The sequence below is a fragment of the Octopus bimaculoides genome, chromosome 23, assembly GCF_046866305.1.
Source record: "Octopus bimaculoides isolate indiv1 chromosome 23, ASM4686630v1, whole genome shotgun sequence".
NCBI classification, from domain to species: Eukaryota; Metazoa; Mollusca; class Cephalopoda; order Octopoda; family Octopodidae; genus Octopus; species Octopus bimaculoides.
Window position 1 is genome coordinate 13,972,227 of NC_142950.1, and position 20,372 is coordinate 13,992,598.

Genomic DNA, 20,372 nt, shown 5'->3' on the forward strand with positions numbered 1-20,372 from the left:
GTTCATGATGTAACACTACCATCACCACCACCACCACTACCACCACCACTACTAATCTACCTGTGCTTTCTCTGGGGGTGGTTGTATGTCTGTGGAGAGTAAAGAATGGAATCTACCCCATTCCTGTTTTTGTTTTTCTTTCCATTTCAATTCCCCAGTTTGAAGCTTGCTTGTGCCTTGATTACTTAATGCCTTGCGGGGGTGGGGTGGGGGTCTCGATATTCCACATCCATGCTGCGCAACTTCTACCCCCGCTCCACCATCTCCACATCCCTTCATGCCCTCGACTTCACCTCTCCCACAACCTCCCTATCCCTGCTCCTCATACTTTCTCTATCCCTATCTCAACCCCACTCTATCCTTTCCCTGCCCAACACCCTCCACACCCTATTCTCCCATACTCCCCCCCCATGCACACTCTTCAGATGTTAGACCTTTCATATCACCCCCCCCCCCATGGAAGTAACAATTATTGCTCTTATTCTTCTGAGATGTGGTAAACCCTTTCCTCTTGTGCAACCACGACTGACCTACTTGTTTCTAACACCAAATCTAGGTCACTGTGTTCCCCACCCTCCAATTTCCTTCTGGCAGTTGAGCATGATCGAATCTTTACAATCTTTACGTTTAGGGTTCTTAACCTTTTAGGTGTTTAAACTAGCCCAAATATTCTACGTTTTACATTCAAACTGGCCATATCTGGCCTCTCACACCTAACCAACAACGTCATTCTGATAATAAACAATTGCATCATTGAAACCTCAAAGCTACAAGATATTGCATGATTAATTCGAAACAATTTGAAAAAACATTACTTTAAAAGGTTAAGCAACAATTTAGCTTCTAGAACAGTGGTCCACCTCAACCAGGATCCATATGGCTCTTGGGGGATCCCTATAAGATTTTGTAGCCAAAATTTATCTGCAATAAATTGCTTATACTTCTACAATACTCAAAATATTTAAATTTTATTTTCATACAATTCCTCTAATATTATAAAAATATAATGGGATATTTTAAAATGCCAAATGGGTATGAGGCCCCACCTGAATAAGATAGGAATCAAAATGGGGGTCCACAGGTAAAAAATGGTTGAGAATCACTGCTCTAGAATAATGGTTTCAAATTTTGCCACAACGGCAGCAATTTTGGGGAGGGGATGAGTCGATTACATCAACCTCAGTGTTCAACTGGTACTTATTTTATTGACCCCGAAAGGATGAAAGGCAAAGTTGATCTCAGCGGAATTTGAACCCAGAACGTAAAGACAGACAAAATGCCACTCAACATTTTACCTGGCATGCTAATGACTCTGCCAGCTTGCTGCCTTACTGCTCTAGAATAACGACAGTTTGGTTGTGACTGGAACACCATTGATTATAGGTCTTTCTGATCAGAGCTGCTAAACAACAAAGACAGCAATAACAGGCCTCTAGGTTGCTAAATCTATCTTGAATCACAGTCTTCAAAAGTAGGATGCATTGGATACTATATAGCTCAAGGACTGAAATAGGCCTAACCAACAATAACAAGGTAGAAACACATTGGAGCATTGTAGTCCTTGATACACCATGTCTATCTAAAAAATGGATGTTTACAACTGGACTATTTTTCTTGTTGTGGTTCTGCTTGATTAGGGCTGGTCCAGGGTTAAAGAATATTGGTTTCAAATTTTGGCACAAAGCCATCAATTTTGGGGGTAGGGGATAAGTTGATTATATTAATCCCAGTGTTCAACTGGTACTTATTTTATCAACCCCAAAAGGATGAAAGGCAGAATCTACCTCCGCGTAATTTGAACTCAGAACATAAAGAGGAGCGAAATGCCACGAAACATTTTGCCCAGCATGTTATCATTTCTGCCAACTCTCCCTGCTTACAGGTTAAAGAATAACGACACGGAAGAGCACATTGGATAATGTAGCCCTAGGTATACTGTGTCTGAAAAATTACAAAAAAGAATAAAATAAAATAAAGAACTGGTATGTTTACTGGAATAGGTTTGTCTTGATCATTGGCGACCTGGGGTTAAACAATAACAAAATCTATCATAGCTACCCTACCATAACACCTCTGATGATCCCTATCAATTAGTCAACCTTTTTACCTTACATTGTTTACCTGTTTTATTCATTGGACTGTGGCCATTCTGGGACCCCACTTTGAAGGGTTTTAGTTGAATAAATCAACTCTAGTACTTCTTTCTTTCTTTCTTTCTTTTTTGAACCCTTTAGCATTCAGATTATTCTGTCAAATGCAATGCTTATTTATTCGCATTGTTTTGACTTAATCGTGCATTGTTTTGAAGCTTCAAGTGTTTGATGATGTGATTGCTTATTTTTAGAATGACATTGTTGGGTAGGTGTGAGAGGCCAGATCTGACCTATCTAAGTAGAATTTTTTGGCCTGATATGGCTGGATTAGATGTTAAAGGCTTAAATGCTAAAAGGATACTTATTCTGTTGATTTCTTTTATCAAATAACAAATCTACAAGGATGTAAACAAACTAACACCAGTCATCAAGTAGTGGTGGAAGACACACACAGACACAAACACACACACACACACACACACACACTAGATGATGATGATGATGTCATTGTCATCGTCATCATGGCAGTGGTAGTGTAGTTTTTTTAAAGATGGTAGGATGGTAGTGTGTGGTTTTTTTGAGGGAGGTTTGGCTATCCTTTCTTGTAGGCTGAATGATTGCATAGAGGATCCATCATTTTGTGGCATGGCAAAACAAGTGGAGTACTGAACCAAATACTTTACTGTATCATATGTGACATTCTTGCTCTATAGTTCAATCCCATTTGGGATGTCATAACTGGAACGTCATTGATCATAGATCTGTTGCATCAAGACTGATTTGATACACACACTCACACACACGGTGAGCTTCCATATACTTTCTGTCTATCAAATTCACTTACAAGGCATTGGGTCAGTACAGGGGCAGTAATAGAAGACACTTGCTTGAAGTGCTACGCTGTGGGACTGAACCTGGAACTTAGTGGTTAGGCAGTGTCATCTTCTTGAACTAAAAAATTATTTATTGTTGACATTTGCAATCAATAACTATCGACAGCTGTTGTTGTGGTTGACCTTAGGTCAGTCCTGATTCAGCAAGAAAGAATTCTTATCACAATTCATGACTAATCATGTCTTTTTATATACTACAAACACAAGACTTCATTTATCAAGTGCAACCCCACTCCTCCTTTTTGTTCGTTTAAGACAGGTTTGAGAGAGTTTGACTGCTATTTCTAGCATTGCAAGACAGTCATAAAGCTATTGACAATTGTTATTAATGCTTACAATTTCTCAGGTGAGCAAGAACCTCTCTCTCTTTCCCCCTTTTCTTTCTCTGTCTTCACCTTCTCTCTCTCTTCTCCCACTTCCTTCTCTTCCTCTTTCTACTAATGAATTGCAAATACACCAGAACATTGAACGGTCCCTTTGCTATCATTGTATTCAGTCAACTAAATCACCTACATACATACATACATGCATGCCTACATACATACAAATATATATATATATAGGATGGCATGAGAATTGAACCAGATGTTCTCTAGATATTTACAACTCATGACATGTGTACCACGTGTTTCTTCCTTCGCTGTACTAGACAACCGACTGATTCAACCATATCTCAATGGTACCCCATGAACTGGCCTCCATTGACCGACCAACCAGCCAATCAAATACCAAAGATTTAAATTATCTTTCCATCAGCTGTTTTCTTTTTTTTTATGTTTCTGCATGAACGCATGTTAGTTATGTTGTTATTGTGCCAGCTCAGCCATAAATGAGCAGAACTTTGTCACGTACATAGCTGGTTGAGCAACAAATTTTGGTGCTGTAGATCTTTCATTCTCTTGGTTAATTGAGGACGACTCATTGCACTCCAATTCATCACATTTGTATTTGTCACGTGGAGAACATTGGAGAACATAGGCAGTTCCAGCTTGTTTTTTTGGTATCAAATCAGTCTTAATGCAACAAATTTATGGCCAACGATGTTCCAGTTATGACCATCCCAAATGGGATTGAACTATAGAGCAAGAGTGTCACATATGATACAGTAAGGCATTTGGTTCAGTACTCCCCTTATTTTGCCACTCCACAAAATGATGGAACCTCTATGCTGTCACTCAGCCTACAAGAAAGGATAGCCAAACCTCCCTCAAACCACACACAGCCATCCTGCCATCTTAAAATAAAAAAGAAACTACACTACCACTGCTATGACAATGACCATCACCCTCCTCCTCATCATCATCATCATCTAATGTCTCCATACTGGCATAGTTTGGGTGGTTTTATATGAACTGTTGAGCCAGAAGATTGCTCCAAGCTCTGCTTTGGCAAGCTTTCTATAGCTGGAAGCCCTTCTTGATACCAGCCACTCCACAGAGTGTTCCGGGTGTGGTTTTTTTCTTTGTAACACCAAGTTACCCATGAGACAAGACCCTTCAGCTGAATAGGGTATAATATTGAGGGATATGAAAGTATGATAGAGGGAAAGGAGTGAGTGTCTTGCTGAAGAGTTGAATACATGATTATTCTAAAAACCTGGACACAGCTCCTACTACAAAAACCAGTTCTGTCCTACCCATTTCTCTCATACTTTAAACCTCATTTCCTTGTATAAAACCACCCCTCCCTCTTAGCATAAAGCTACCCCCTTCCTCAAGCTTCATATCTGGCAAGCTGCAAGGTGACCTCACTAGTACTAGGTCCATGAAAAAAAAAAATCTGGTACATGATGTAAAGGAGTTGGCTTTAGGAAGGGGATTTAGCCATAAAAATCATATCAAAGCAGACACTGGAGCACGATGCAGTCCTTGAACCCTTGCTTGAACCCAACATGGAAAATGGACTTTAAATGATGATGCTGAACACTCTAGAGCATTATCTCATTATGATCCTAAGAACACACACACACATGCACACTCAGAGAAGTTCTACCCTTAAACGTTCATTCCAGCATCTGAACATGGATGAACAAACCTTATTCCATCATTATTTGAAGAACTTTCAGGCCCTGGCAAAGATTTAATTATTCTGCAGCTTCAGAAAGTTTCATACCAACTTCAACAGAACTATCAGCTTTGACTGCCAAACTTTGAGCAATAAATTTGTGAGATCTTAAATCCTGACAACATTTTAATAACTATTTATGCTCTACCGCAAATATTTTAGTGTCCACTTCAATGTTTATAGCCCTACAATAAAAAATATTGTTCATATATAAATATATATTTGGATTAATTATACATGCATACATACATACAGACAGACATATCTTTTACTTGTTTCAGTCAGTAAACTGCAGCCATGCTGGGGCACTGCGTGGAAAATTTTTTGGTCGAATGAATCAACCCCAGTACTTATTCTATTGGTGTCTTTTGCCAAACCACTAAGTTACAGGGACATAAACATACCAACACCAGTGATCAAATACACACACACAAACACACACACACACACACATGCAACAGGCTTCTTTCGGTTTCTATCTACCTAATTCATTCACAAAATTTTGGTCAGCCCAAGTAGAAGACAATATATATATATATATATATATATATATATATATATATATATATATATATATATATATACACACACATACACACACACACACACACACACATATAGAGTGAGAGAGAGAAGCATGATCTTCGAATGTTGGGTCTCACAGAAGCAATGACAAGTGATTTATAAGATCTTTGGTGATTTGCAGTGCTTGAGAAGACACATCAAGCCAAGTGAAATCATAGTTGTGGCCTGTGCCAGTGACACGTAAAAGGCAACCACTACACTCTTGCAGTGGTTGGCATTAAGAAGGGCATCCAACTGTAGAAAGCAAGCCAAATCAGACTGGGACTTGGTACTGCTCTCGGGCGTAACAGTTCCAATCAAACCATCTAACCCATGCCAGCATGGAAAGAAGACGTTAAATAATGATGATGATGATGATGAGAGAGAGAGAGATCTATATAAAATGAGATAATGTATTTAACAATAAAAATATATCTACAGTAATTAAGAGTTCAGTAACAGATTGTTAAAACTCCAACATGTTTATAACATTACAGTAAGTCCAGTAGATGTTGACATGTAAACACACAATAGATTAAAAAGATCTGCAAGAGCAACATATTTAGTAAACATGCACAACAAACCCCCACACACTCCTAGTTTCTGTCTCCCCACTTGCTTCTGTTCACCTCATACCTTGAGGTCCTACCTGGACACACTGCATCACCACTGTTTATCTCTACATATCTATTACTGATTCATTTCTGACTCTCTCCTAATTGTTGTAGCTGTGTAGCTCCCCTATAACATGAACCTGCTCTATCCCACTCCTTTCTTTTATAGCATACTAGCATAAGATCCCCGCTGCATAGCAACCTCACTAGTGCTGGTGGCATACAAAGCACAGAGTACACAGTGTTAAGTGGTTGGCATTAGAAAAGGCATAGACACTGGTGCATGATACAGTCCTTGGACCTCTCAGATATCACAACCACCACCATCTTCATCACTCTTTCTAGCTACTCCCACCCATCCTTATATAAAACTGAATGGCCATGGATTTCTTAAAGCAAGACACTTGTTCCTGTCTGTGTACCGTACTTAAGCCCCACACCCCTGGCATAAAGCCACCTCTCTCTCTCCTACATTCCCACTTAGTTGAGGGGTGGGGAAGTTTTCTTTGTCTTGCTAGTTACTTCATAACCACGCTAATACTGGTACCACAAAAAAACAACCCCAAAAAACAATGCACCCAGTACATTCTGTTAAATCAGTGGTTCTCAACTGGGGTCCATATGGCCCTTGTGGGTCCATATAATATTTTGTTGTTAAACTTTGTGCTATAAATTGGTTGTACTTGTACAATAAGCAAAATATTTTAAACAATTTTCTAAAATCAATTCCTAATAATATTTGATTATAAGAATACAGTAGGATTTTTTCTAATGTACATCAAATGGCTATGGAGATCCAGTAGCGTAAAATAGGAATCAAAGAGTTCCATAGGCAAAAAAATGGATTAGAACCATTGTGTTAAATGGTTAACACTAGAAAGGGCATCAGGCTATAGAAATTATGCCAAAGCATTGGTGCTCAGCATAATCCTCTGGCTTGGATCCCATTGAACCATCATGCTCATGCGAACATGGAAGATGGACATTATATAATAGTGAAATGATGTGCCTTGCTCAAGGACACAACATAAAATTTCAGAGTTGTCATCCTTTTCTTTGTACTGATGAAATCCAAGTAGACTGAAATAGTAGCTATATACAAATATTAAGTTCTCTATGTGTGTGTGTATATACACACACACACACATGAAACAACATGAAATACAAAAACAAATGAGTTCAATACGCAAACAATGAGAGAAACAAATGGAGAACAGGACAAGTAACATAATGAACGACCCTTCATCAGTTGTTAGCTGTCTATCTACTCCTCGTTTTGAGCATTGAACGACAATATGAGTCTTCGAAGACAGTTGCTCCCATAAATACCAAAATAAAATTGGGGATTTATGGAAGGGTCAAAGTTGGGCATAAACACAGGACAATGGAGACGTACAAGGAAACCAAATGAAATCAAACACAGAGGGTCGTTAGACCAGAATGAGGGTAAAATAGCGAACGCTAGAGAAATATTTTCTTTGACAAGAGAAAAGATAGAAGAGAGTTCCCCTCTTTCTCGTTTTCTCTCTCTTGTTGCTCACATGTGACCATTGTCCATCTTCCTTTTCCTTATGTAATCATCTTTTCTTTCAGGACTGTCCTAAGGACTGGACATATCTCTCTCTTCTGTCTTTTCTCTTGTCAAAGAAAATATTTCCCTAGCATTTGCTATTTTACCCTCGTTCTGGTCGAACAACCCTCCATGTTTGTTTTCATTCAGTTTCCTTGTATGTTTCCACTGTCCTATTTTCATTCCCAACTTTGACCCTCCATAAATCCCTAATTTTATTCTGGTACTTATGGGAGCAACTGTCTTTGAAGACTCATATTGTCGTTCAATGCTCAAAACGAGGAGTAGATAGACAGCTAACGACTGATGAAGGGTCGTTCATTATGTTACTTGTCCTGTTTTCAATTTGTTTCTCTCATTGTTTGTGTATTGAACTCATTTGTTTTCGTATTTCATGTTGTTTACTATTGGTGACGTCCTGTACATATATATGCATGTGTATGTTTATATACATATATATATATATATATATATATATATACACACACACACACTTTATTCCTTTTATTTTGACTAATGAAAAATATAAAATGAACTAAAATATGGATTTTCTGGCAAATACAGTGTCTCCAATGCTACAGGGATGAACAACAAATCAACTGAGTGATTAAATATATTTTACGTTCTAAATGTATATAAGTGCTTTTTCAATTTATGTTTGATTGTTTTTATGCATAATTGTACACACAATATATGATGGTCCTCGGTGCCAACTTTCTGTATTGGCTCTGTGCATGTGTGTGTTATATATCTGTGGTATGCCAAGTAGTGCATAATTTTATGACTTGAAGTAAGTTTTCAACATTCAATGAATAGACGACAGTGTTAGAATTTAGAAGTGGTGACCTACATCTGGCTTGAAAGTTATAGTGGTGTGTGTGTGTGTGTGTGTATATATTATGTACGTGTGTGTACATGTTATGTTAGTGTGTGTGTGTGCATCTATATATAATAATGGTCAATTGTGAATTTGTTTAGTAACTTCAGAGTCATCTTATTTAAGTTTTGTATTTCCAAGTTGGTATTTTATGGAATTTTAAAAGTGTTATCTTTTATTTGTGTCTGTCATTGGACTGTGGCCATGCTGGAGCACCGTCTTTAGTTGAGCGAATTGGCCCAAGGACTCATCCTTTGTAAGCCTATTACTTATTTTATCAGTCTCTTTTGCCGAACTGCTAAGTTACAGGAACACAAACACACCAATATAAGTTGTCAAGTGATGGGAGACACACACACGGATACACAAACATATACATATATGACAAGCTTCTTTCAGTTTCCATCTACCAAATCCACTCAAAAGGCTTTGGTCAGCCTGAGGCTATAGTAGAAGACACTTGCCCAAGGTGCCATGCAGTGGGACTGAATCCGGAACCATGTGGTTGGGAAGCAAGCTTCTTACCACACACCCACACCTTTATATATACATGGTAGGCTTCTTTGAGTTTCCATTTACTAAAGCTTTGTAAGTGGATTTGGTAGATAGAAACTGAAAGAAACCCATCGTATGTGTGTGTGTGTGTGTTTGTGTCTGTTTGTCCCCCATCACTGCTTGACAGAGAGAGAATGAGAGATTAAAGGATAGATATCTAGACAGGCAGTTGACATAGATAAATATAGATGACAAATAAACAGTTATATAGGAAGATAAATTTGTAAATAGATATAGATAGGCAGACTGTGTATGTGTGTTTTATTAAAACATTTGCACACGGATACCTTGCCAGGCAGACTGTGTGTTTATTATATCAAAGTTTAACAGACTACTATGAGTTTCACTGCAGGCTGTCTTGTTCTCTATCTGTCAACTGCTCAACCTGGGGCAAAACTCTAAACTGTTAATCTTTGATGTAATAAACATATCTATCTACTCTACCCAATGTATTAAGTTCTTTATCAGATAATGTTTTCACTGTGTCAAATGTATTTTAACCTTTTTTGATACTAACCTACTTGAGGCTACTCTGAGTTCTATGATACAAATTTCCTGTTTTAAAGGGATCTAAATTAAAACCTTCTTCCATTAAAATTTCATGTTAAAGTGACAAGCTGGCAGAATTGTTTCTGCACCGGGTAAAAATGCTTAGCGACATGTCATCTGTCTTTACTTTTGGTGTTCAAATTCTACCAAGGTCAACTTTGTCTTTCAGAGTCAATAAAATGAGTCCCAGTCAAGCATTTTGGTTAATGTAATCAAATTACCCCCTCTCCAAAATTGCTAGCCTTGTGCCAAAATTTGAAATCAATTTATGTTCCAAACACCAGCTGACTAATAATAATGAGTTATTGTATTAAATCAATCATAATTTTTCAAAATTAATTGAAACAAAGGCAGTATATATCAACAGAAATTCGGTAGCAAAAGGATTAAGTATTGTATGGTTCTATCAGTCTTTGTGTTCTGTGATTCACCTTAGATAGCCTTGGTTCTTTGATATAAACTTTTTGTTTTAAAGCAATCGAATTTAAAATCTTCCATTAAAATGTCATGTTAATTTATTCTCAAAACACCAGCTTCACCCTTTAGCACTCAGATTTCTCTGTCAAATGCAACATTTATTTATTCCCATTATTTTCAATTAATCATACATCTTCCGTTCTAGGTTTAAACCTAGTCTAGGTCAACTTTATCTTTCATCTTCCCAGAATTGATGAAATAAAGTTACCAGTTAATAAACTAAACCCTTTTGCACAAAATTTCAGGTTTTGTGCCTACGTTAAAAATAGTTATTTTTATCTGATTTATTATGAACTTTTTTCAGTTTCCGTCCACCAAATCCACTTATAATATAGAAGTATTTCTCATGGTCCCAGCAGACAGAATGGAAAAGTTGTTGTCCCAGAGGATAATGAGAGAGATGCATTGCAACAGCCACTCTGATTCATGGGACTTGCACATGTGGACAGCCGTCTCCACCATGATAGTGTTGAGCAGGGATATTGTCTGGGGGCCAATTATCTTGTAGCTTCAAGCTTTTGATGGTGTGATTGTTTTATTTTTAGGATAACATTGTAGGGTTCGTGTGAGAGGCTTGATCTGGTCAGTTTGAATATAAAACAGATAGAATATTTGTGCTGTTGGGCTGGATGTGGTCGGTTTGAATGCTAAGGGTTAATGAGGACAAAGTTATTGTAATAAATTCTTCAGTATTTTGAAAATTTATTGAAATAAAGGCAGTGAATTTCAACAGAAATATGGTTACAAAAAGGTTAAATATACTTTACAACTCTTACATTATGATGTGTGTGTATGTGGAGAGAGAGAGAGAGAGGGAGAAGGAGGGAGAGAACGTGTTCAGCTGACATGGATGCCAACGTAAATAGCAAAGCTAGTTTTGCCTCGAACACTGTAATCATAACAATACCGAGCCGACTGATGCTGCACTAAATTGCTCTTGTTTTTGTTGTTGTGGAACCAGTGTCTGCTGCATTCAATGGAAAAACAAGACGAATGATCAATATTTGTCCCACTTCTCTCTCGCTCCCCTCCTCCTCCTCCTCTTCACGTTCCACCTCATCACCTCTTCCTCACCTCCTCAGCTGTTCTACTATCGCTGTTCCACCATTGCTGCTGATGCTGCTGCTATCGTTGCAGTTTGGTTTGTTGTTCTTACTCAGCAGTTTTATCTGTTGCACCTTTTGTTTCTCTCTCTCTTCTTTCTCATCTGCAGCCTCCACTGCCGTCACACCTCCAACCAGACATCTCCAATCACCATGAAACAACGGAACATGTCATCTCTCTCACTCTTATTTTGACTTGCCTCTCTTCCATTGCACATGAGGTGCAGTTCAGTGTCTGGTTGTTAGCTGTCTGCACCACAGCTACTTTCGTGTAAACACACTGCAGCTTGCGTGACTTTCAGTGTGGGCGGCAGTGGCATAGGTGTGCAGTTGTGTTTCTGGTTTCTATACAGCTGCTTCTTGCTGTCGTAGTTTAGCCCTGGGCTAGCTTTCATCAACCAGAGTTATGATCAGAGATGCTCTAGACATGACATCTCATCTTTCAGTTTGACAGACGTTGGCCAGCTGGAGAGCTGCTCAGGCTCCATTTGTCTGTTTTGGCATGACGGTGTGATTTGAGTGAAATTTGACTGTTATTTCTAATAAAACAAGCAAAAATAAAGAGGTTCCTTTGTTCGTCTGTTGCTACAGATATGTAGTTGTTGTTATTAGTGTTGTTGCTGTCATTTAGCCCTGTGTCACTTCTCATCAATCAGGTCAATATAAGCAAAAACATTCTACCATATTTTAACGTAATATCAGGAACCCTTTTTTTCCAAAATTAGACTAAAAAAATATGGGAGTGTCTTATATATGGATAGTTTTATAATCCCTTACAAAACCTTTTTTCCAAATTTTAAGCACCCAAATTTAGGGGGTTCCTTATACATGTTAAAATACGGTATATTCATGCTTTTATTTTTATTTCAAATACAGTATATTTAGGACTACATTATTCCTCATAACCTCCCTCTTTTTAAGGTAGTAATATGTGGCATGGAGGTTAGGGGCTGCTATTTTTAGCTAGTCAAAAATCCATGTAGTAAGTAGCATGTTAACCCAAAGTCAGGTCTGATCCAGTAGCAGCAGCAGATCTATGATTAAAGACATTCTAGCTGTGACTATCTCATCTTTACAGACATAGTTAATCTTGGATTACATTATTCAAAGCGTCCTTTTTTTTTATTAATGGATCTGAAAGCCTTGGTTGCTATTTCTAGTATATCTAGCGACCACTCAGCAACTCCCTTATAAAGATTGTCTTCTCCTTCAAGTGGCCGCAACTGAGATGCGTTTCACCCTACCTCACCAGGAATTTCTGTAGAACATCAGCTTTAGTAGATCTTCTGTTTCCTGTTGTGTGACTCTGCCAATCACATCAATGTAGATTGAGTGGTCTTCATCCATTATTATGGCACAGAAGATTCTGTAATGTTACATCCAATATGATAGCCTGGTGTTTAGCACAATAGCTGTGGCTAGCAAAGAACAACAGCCTGCTGCAGTAAAAACAAGCACCACCACCACCACCACTACAGTTATAGGATGGAGATGCTCTCTGTTGTTGTTACTGCTGTTAATGTTGTTATTGTTGCCAAGGTGGCAAGCTGGCAGAATTATTAGGGTGCTGGCAGAATTATTAGGGTGCTGGCAGAATTATTAGGGTGCTGGACAAAGAAAATGCTTAATGGCATTTTTTCATTTTCTTTACATTCCGAGTTCAAATAGCGATGAGGTCAACTTTGCCTTTCATCCTTTCAGGGTCGATAAAATTAAATAGCAATCAAGCACTGAGGCCAATGTAATCAACTTCCCCACTTCCCCCTAAAAATCGCCAGCCTTCCACCGAAATTCGAAACTGATGTTGTTATAGCCTTTATGTCAGTCGTTATTTGCAGAGGGTCCATAGGTAAAACATGGCTGAGATTTACTGGTCTAAGAGGCCGAACCGTCTCAAGATATCTTTTATCGTTTACTTGTTTCAGTCGGACTGTGGCCGTGCTGGAGCACTGCCTTGAAGGATTTTTACTTGAAACAAATCACCCCTAGTACTTACTTTTAAAACTGGTGCTTTTTCCATTGGTCTTACTTTGCTGAACTGCTAAGTTATGGGGATGCAATTAAACCAATACTGGTTGTTAAGCAGTTGGGTAGGTGTGTAGGGTAACAGACAAAAGCGCGCGCACACACACACACACACGCACACACACTCTCTGGGATCCACACTTTCTGTCTATCAAATCCACTCATAAGGTATTAGTTGGCCCTGGACTATAGAAGGCACTTGCCCATGATGTCCTGCAGTGGGACTGAACTCAAAACCTTGTAATTGCAAAGCAAGCTTTTTAACCACACAGCCATGCCTACACCTATAGAGTATGACATGAAGAAAATTTAGCTGTTATTTCTAGCAAATATAACAATCCATTTGTAGGTATTGATATCACTGTTTCTGATGTTACTGCTGCTGCTGTTTTTGTGCATGTTTATCTCATAGTAGCTTTATCTTCTGACTAATCTATGTTAAACCCTAATCCACCCATCTACCCGTATCTCACATCCCCTCCTCATCTTTCCCTATCACCAATGGTGATGACTCAGAAAGAAATAAATAACATGACATTGTGTCTCATTGCTGCTGCCCAGCATCCAGCTTTAACTTTCTTCCATCTGCTCCATCCACCACGGAGATGCTCCCTCACCACCCCTATCATCTACCCGACTGTCCTGTTTGCTGTCCAGCTACATTTCTTCTTATCCACCCAGCTGTCTACCTCAGTCCCTCCTCCTGTTCTTTTAGTAGACCCTCTTCCTATCTACCCATCTGATCAGTTCTCTATCATTAGTGGTCACTATAGAAGAGCATGTGTATGTATGTAGAGGACTCAGCCAGTATCTGAGGGGTACAGGTTCAACTCCTGTATCCACCTGCTGGCAAATTTTTTCTGTCTTATAAGGGTAAATACCCAATCCTTGCTGTTACAGCTTTAATGCATTCGAAATTTACTTTCTTGCCTGTAAAATACCAGCCACATTCAATGCTTCTAAAGCTTGTTTATAATATATATATATATCTTGTTTCAGTCATGCTGGAGCACCACTTTGAACGGTTTTAGTCAAACAAATCGAAGCTAGGATTTATTGTTTTAAAACCTGGCAATTATTCTATCAGCCTCTTGCCAAACCACTAAATTGCAGGGATGTAAACACACCAACACCAGATGTCAAGTGGTGGTGGGGTGCAAATGCAGACACAAACACACACACATATTTTATATATTATATATATATATATGGCAGGCTTTTGAATTAATCATCCAATATCTTGTGGCTTCAGAATGTCAATGATGTGATTGTTTATTTTTACTATGACATTGTAGAGTAGGTGTATGATGTTGGATCAGGTCAGTCTGAACATAAAGGAGGGAGAATATTTTGGCCGGATATGGCTGATTTAAATACAAAAAGGTTAATATTACAGGATGTTTGTATCATAGAATCAGGGGCAGTCCCAGGAGGGTTGGTATAGAAATAGTTAGAGATAATAATAATGGTTTCAGATTTTGGCACAAGGCCAGCAGTTTTAGAGGTGGGTGTAAGTCGATTTCACTGACTCCAGTATTCACTTGCTACTTATTTTATCACCCTTGTAAGGATGAAAGGCAAAGTCAACCTTGGTATATTTGTACTGAGAATGTTAAGCCAGAAGAAATACCATTAAGCATGTTTTCCTGCACAATAATAATTCTGCCAACTTGCTGCATTTATAATAATAACAATAATAATAATAATAATAATAATAATAATAATTTCAAAATTTTGCATAAGGCCAGTAAGTTACATCGACCCCAGTGCTCAACTGGTACTTTTTTTATCGACCTCAAAAGGATAAAAGGCAAAGTTGACATCAGCAGAATTTGAACTCAGAACATAAGCATTTTGCCCAGCATGTTAATGATTCTGCTAGGTCGCTGCCTTAATAATAATAATGATAATAATAATGCCCATTTGATTCCAGGATTGTAAAGAAAGAAGACGAAAAACAAAAATATATAATCCCTTAAAATATGGAGTATGATAACTAAATGTTGTGCCTGTAATAACTGGTGCATTGGGAACTGTAAGGGAAGATACAGACAGATCATTGAAGGGGATTGGAATGGAATGTCCTGTAGAACTTCTACAGAAAGTTTGCTTCTTAGGGATAGGAAGGATTATCAGGAGGCTCTTAAGTACTTGAAAGACTATTGAAAGCTTGTGGATACCTAAGGTTACTGGCAAAAATCCACAGCCTACATAAATCCTTTAAGGAATAAAAATGAACCTGAATCAAATCAATAATAATAATGATAATATTACTACTACTAATAATAATAATCCTTTCTACTATAGGAACAAGATCTGAAATTTTGTGGGAGGGGTAAGTTGATTACATCAACCCCAGTATTCAACTGGTACTTATTTTAACAATTCCAAAAGGATGGGAAGCAAAGTTGACTACAGCAGAATTTGAACTCAAAATATACAAGGCGTAGGAGTGGCTGTGTGGTAAATAGCTTGCTTATGAACCACATGGATCCGGGTTCAGTCCCACTGCGTGGCGCCTTGAGCAAGTGTCTTTACTATAGCCTCGGGCCAACCAAAAGCCTTGTGAGTGGATTTGGTAGACGGAAACTGAAAGAAGCCCGTCGTATATATGTATATATATATATGTGTGTGTGTGTGTCTTTGTTTGTCCGCCAACATCGCTTGACAACTGATGCTGGTGTGTTTACGTCCCCGTAACTTAGCGGTTCGGCAAAAGAGACCGATAGAATAAGTACTAGGCTTCCAAAAAATAAGTCCTGGGGTCGATTTGCTCGACTAAAGACAGTGCTCCAGCATGGCCACAGTCAAATGACTGAAACAAGTAAAAGAGTTATGAGATGGAAGAAATGCCACTAAGCATTTTGTCTGGCATGCTAATGATTCTGACTCAAGTGGGATTAAATTCACTGGAAAAACTAAATATGTTTTAAGCCTAAAATTATGTTTACAAACATTAAATGTACTTTCATGCTGACTGTTAGTGTATGTGTATATACTTACTGTTAGTATAATGTGTATATACACTTTTAGAATACATGTGTATATATACATTGCATAAAAACACTTTACTCTAAAGGTCGCTGACTCTGGGCTAATCTTTTAGATTACCTGGTCAGTAGTATTGATGTCGGTGAACTTTTGGATAATTGTCTTTTTATGTAACACTTACCTGTAACATATGATATAACCATGTAGCCTGGGGTTTCAACTCCATCCTCATTATTACAATATTGTGGAATTTTCAAAAGATTTCTGTCTTTCTCCCTCCTCCTTGTCTTTCTTTCTCTTCTGACAACTTACTTTAGTTGCTGTCATCTTAGAATAACAGAGTGAATATTTCTTCCAAAAAAATTACCACTACCATCGTCATCACCACCACCACTACTACTACTACTGCAACTACTATACCCATGTAGTCTTTTTTTCATTCATTGCCTAATATATATTTCTAATGCTTAAGTAGACTATGTCTCCTTTTTCCCATTATTTTTTACACTGTACTCAAACTCCCTTGATCACCTCACCTTTTTCTTTGTCTCTCTTTTCCTCATTTTCTCCTTCTCTTCTCTTGTTCCCTTACTCTTAGCATGCCCAATCTCACCTTCCTCCACTACCTACACTTTTGCCTCATTTTTTTTCCCCAACTATATTTTTCTCTGTCATTTTACTGATGAAGGTCTAGTGTTCGAAACATCAGGACACTTTAGCTTCTTTTTAAGCATTAAATTAATACAGCATTAGTTAAATCTTGTCCTCCCCCCTATGTTTTCCTTTTGTATTCGTAGTTTAATATATATATATGTATATGTATATATATATATACACATATATATATATATATATATATATATATATATATATATATATATATATATATATATCATAAGATTTTTAAACTTTTAAATTTTCATATTCAAAAGAGACAGAGACTTCAAATTCGATATATCGATTTATTCACCACTCTATGTTAACATTTCTGTGCCAAACTTATCCAGTGACTGGTCCATTGGATTTAGACGTTTGGCACTTCTTCAGGAGTGGTTACCTTTCGAACAAAACACGAAAAAACACATACATAACTATTATTAGGTCTTTAGGACATCGTTAGCTTTCAATATATATATATTGAAAAATTGCTATTTCAAATGAGACAGCATAATTGTTAATCAATGCTTAGAACTCTTTGTATATCCAAGTTCCAATCAAGTATTAAACATAATGTCTTCTGATTTTCTTTAGGTATTACAGTAACCCCTCGTCATTTCGCGGTTCACCTATCGTGGTTTATTATTTAAGCTTACATTGATTCCTCTGTGGTGTTGTTTTGCATTTATAATAAAATAAATATATACAAATTATAAAAATAATAAAAAATATATATACATATACAGCACAGCATTGTTTCTACTTTGCGGATTTTCACCTATCGTGGGGTAAAGTGGGGTGGAATATGACACCCGCGATAGTCGAGAGATTACTGTATATTCACTAGTGAAACACATGTTCAGGTTATATAACTTATGTCATAATAAAAAGATGAACTAATTTTTCTGATTCATTCTGTCTGCTCACTTTCTCTCTGTCTGTCTGTCTCTCTCTCTCTCTCTCTCTCTCTCTCTCTCTCTCTCTCTATATATATATATATATATATATATATATATATATATATAATATGATGTGAAAACATGTGGCTTAGTGGTTAGGGTATTTGACTTACGATCGTAAAGTTGTGAGTTCAATTCCCAGCGATGCATTGTGTCCTCGAGCAAGACACTTTATTTCATGTTGCTCCAGTCTACTCAACTGGCAAAAACAAGTGGTACCTGTATTTCAAAGGACCAGCCTTGTCACACTCTGTGTCATGCTGAATCTCCCTGAGAACTACGTTAAGGCTACACATATCTGTGGAGCACTCAGCCACTTGCACGTTAATTTCACAAGCAGCTTGTTCCATTGATCAGATCAACTGGAACCCTTGGTGTCGTAACCAATGAAGTTCCAGTTTTATATATATGATGATAGGCATCTGTTGGTGTCGAAAGACCATGAATCTGTGTTTGGAAAATTTTGTGTCAGCTGCTGATGGCAGTGCAGTGTCTACTTTGGCTGCATAAGGCCACATGAAGTGACTACATTTGAAGATGCTCTTCACCAGCACTACTGAGTTTTCCTTTTTTCAAGCGCACTTTTCCTCAGTGGCAAGTTCCAATTTCTCTTCCTCTTGCACTGTCCCTTTGTATAGTACTTGTCTCCAGCATGGGCAATCATTTGCAACCTTCTCCCATCTCAGAATGTCCAGATCTATTGATTTCATAGCTGTCTTGAAGATGTCCTTAAAACAAAGATGAGTTTGTCCTCGTGCTCTTCTATACCAGACCCTTTTAAACCATCTAACTCATGCTAGCATGGGAAGCAGCTGTTGAATACTAGTGATGATGATGATGATGATATGTGCTCAATGTGTGACAATTTTACCTTTTGAATTTTGGCTCTTATTGTTAATCGCATTAAACTCCCATTGTGTTGTGGTCACACAGGGTTCTTCTATGGTCTGAAGAGGACATAATTTAATGAGCACATCAATAAGGAAGGATTTCAACATGGTATTCTTTTATGGCAGCTATTACATATGTTTCAATATTTGGTAATATATGATGTCACATTCTAAAAGTAATCCATAAATGCACCTCATAAGTGCAGCAGGCATTATCAAGATGGATATTTCCTCACACAAAAGTATTTGACTTGATTTTATATGTGTGTATTGTGTGTGTGTGTGTGTGTGTGTGTGTGTGTGTTTGTGTGTGTGTGTGTGTGTGTGTGTGTGTGTGCGCGCGTGCGTGTGTGTGATAAAGAACATTGAAGTTAGCAACTTTCTTTTAATATATTGTTTACAATTGTTTCATCGGGTTCCAGTATAAACAACCTTGTGTCAAACATCTGCATTATATATCCAATTCATGAACTCTATATATTTGTGAATGTACACACCTGTTTGTGTGTGTGTTTGTGTTTATATATATGATGCACATATTGAAATCTACATTTTTTTTTTACATATTCAAGTGGCAGTATAATCATAATGATAATAATGATTCAAATTATTTTAAACAAGAAAGGCTTTTCCTTTCCCCAAGTTCATTACCATTGCGTGTATGTATTTATTATTCATGTATGTATATATATGTATATATATACAAGTTTGTATACGTGTGTGTTTCAGTCTATATATCATTCTGTCCTTCAATTTTTTCCTACCATGCCCTACTCTCTCTCTATTTGTCTCTCTTTTTTTTTTTTGTTTCTATCTTAAACCTGTCACCTAATTGTCGGTTTTATCTTTTTGTTAAAGGTTTTCTGCAAAATCCTCACATTGTTCCCGAGTCTGGTCCACATTTCCAGTATCAGGGTCCTAGCTGCCTCCTCAGTGGTAATGTGTGTTTTGTCTCATTCCATGACCTCTGCTGCTATAAATGTTGCTGCTGCTGCTACTACTACTACTGACCCTACCCACCCATCCACCTCCAGTATCCTCTACCAACCACAACCCCCACTCTTCCACCTTACACTACCACCTCCCCCTCCTTTCCTGTGCTCTCCACCACCAATGTGGCCATTCGACGCGATGCTGATGCCAGTGCCCAAAAGTGCATTCATTATACAATTGTTTGAATGATGATAATGATATCATCCCACCCCCGCCTCCATCCCTTTTACCTTCATGCCATACACCACCACCACCACCACCACCATGTTTCATACAATGCTACCTATGACCTGATTACTGACCCACTGGTCCCTAAAAACAAATCCCCATTTCCCCCATTCCACTCTCTAAAAAAAATAAGCAAGAGGCCAAGAGGAATATGTCTGTTAATGTTATAATTATTATTATTATTATTAACATTATTATTAATGTTTTGTTAGACACTTGTTGTTATTATTATTATCATTATTTGATGGCATTATGTTTTGTTGTTTACAT

The 20,372-nt window shown here is 37.7% G+C and overlaps 1 protein-coding gene across 4 annotated transcripts in view; it reads left to right on the forward strand.

The window, feature by feature from the left end:
- The window catches only part of LOC128250638 (calcium homeostasis endoplasmic reticulum protein-like), a 164,381-nt gene that overhangs the window by 36,225 nt on the left and 107,784 nt on the right, over nt 1–20,372 (forward strand). For 2 of the 4 annotated variants that reach the window (XM_089340168.1, XM_089340170.1), the window contains exon 3: nt 19,740–19,817. The exons of the other annotated variants lie outside the window; for them this stretch is intronic. In XM_089340168.1, the coding sequence (XP_089196294.1) occupies nt 19,740–19,817 (78 nt within the window). The remainder of the gene's footprint in view (nt 1–19,739; nt 19,818–20,372) is intronic. 4 annotated transcript variants of the gene reach the window in all.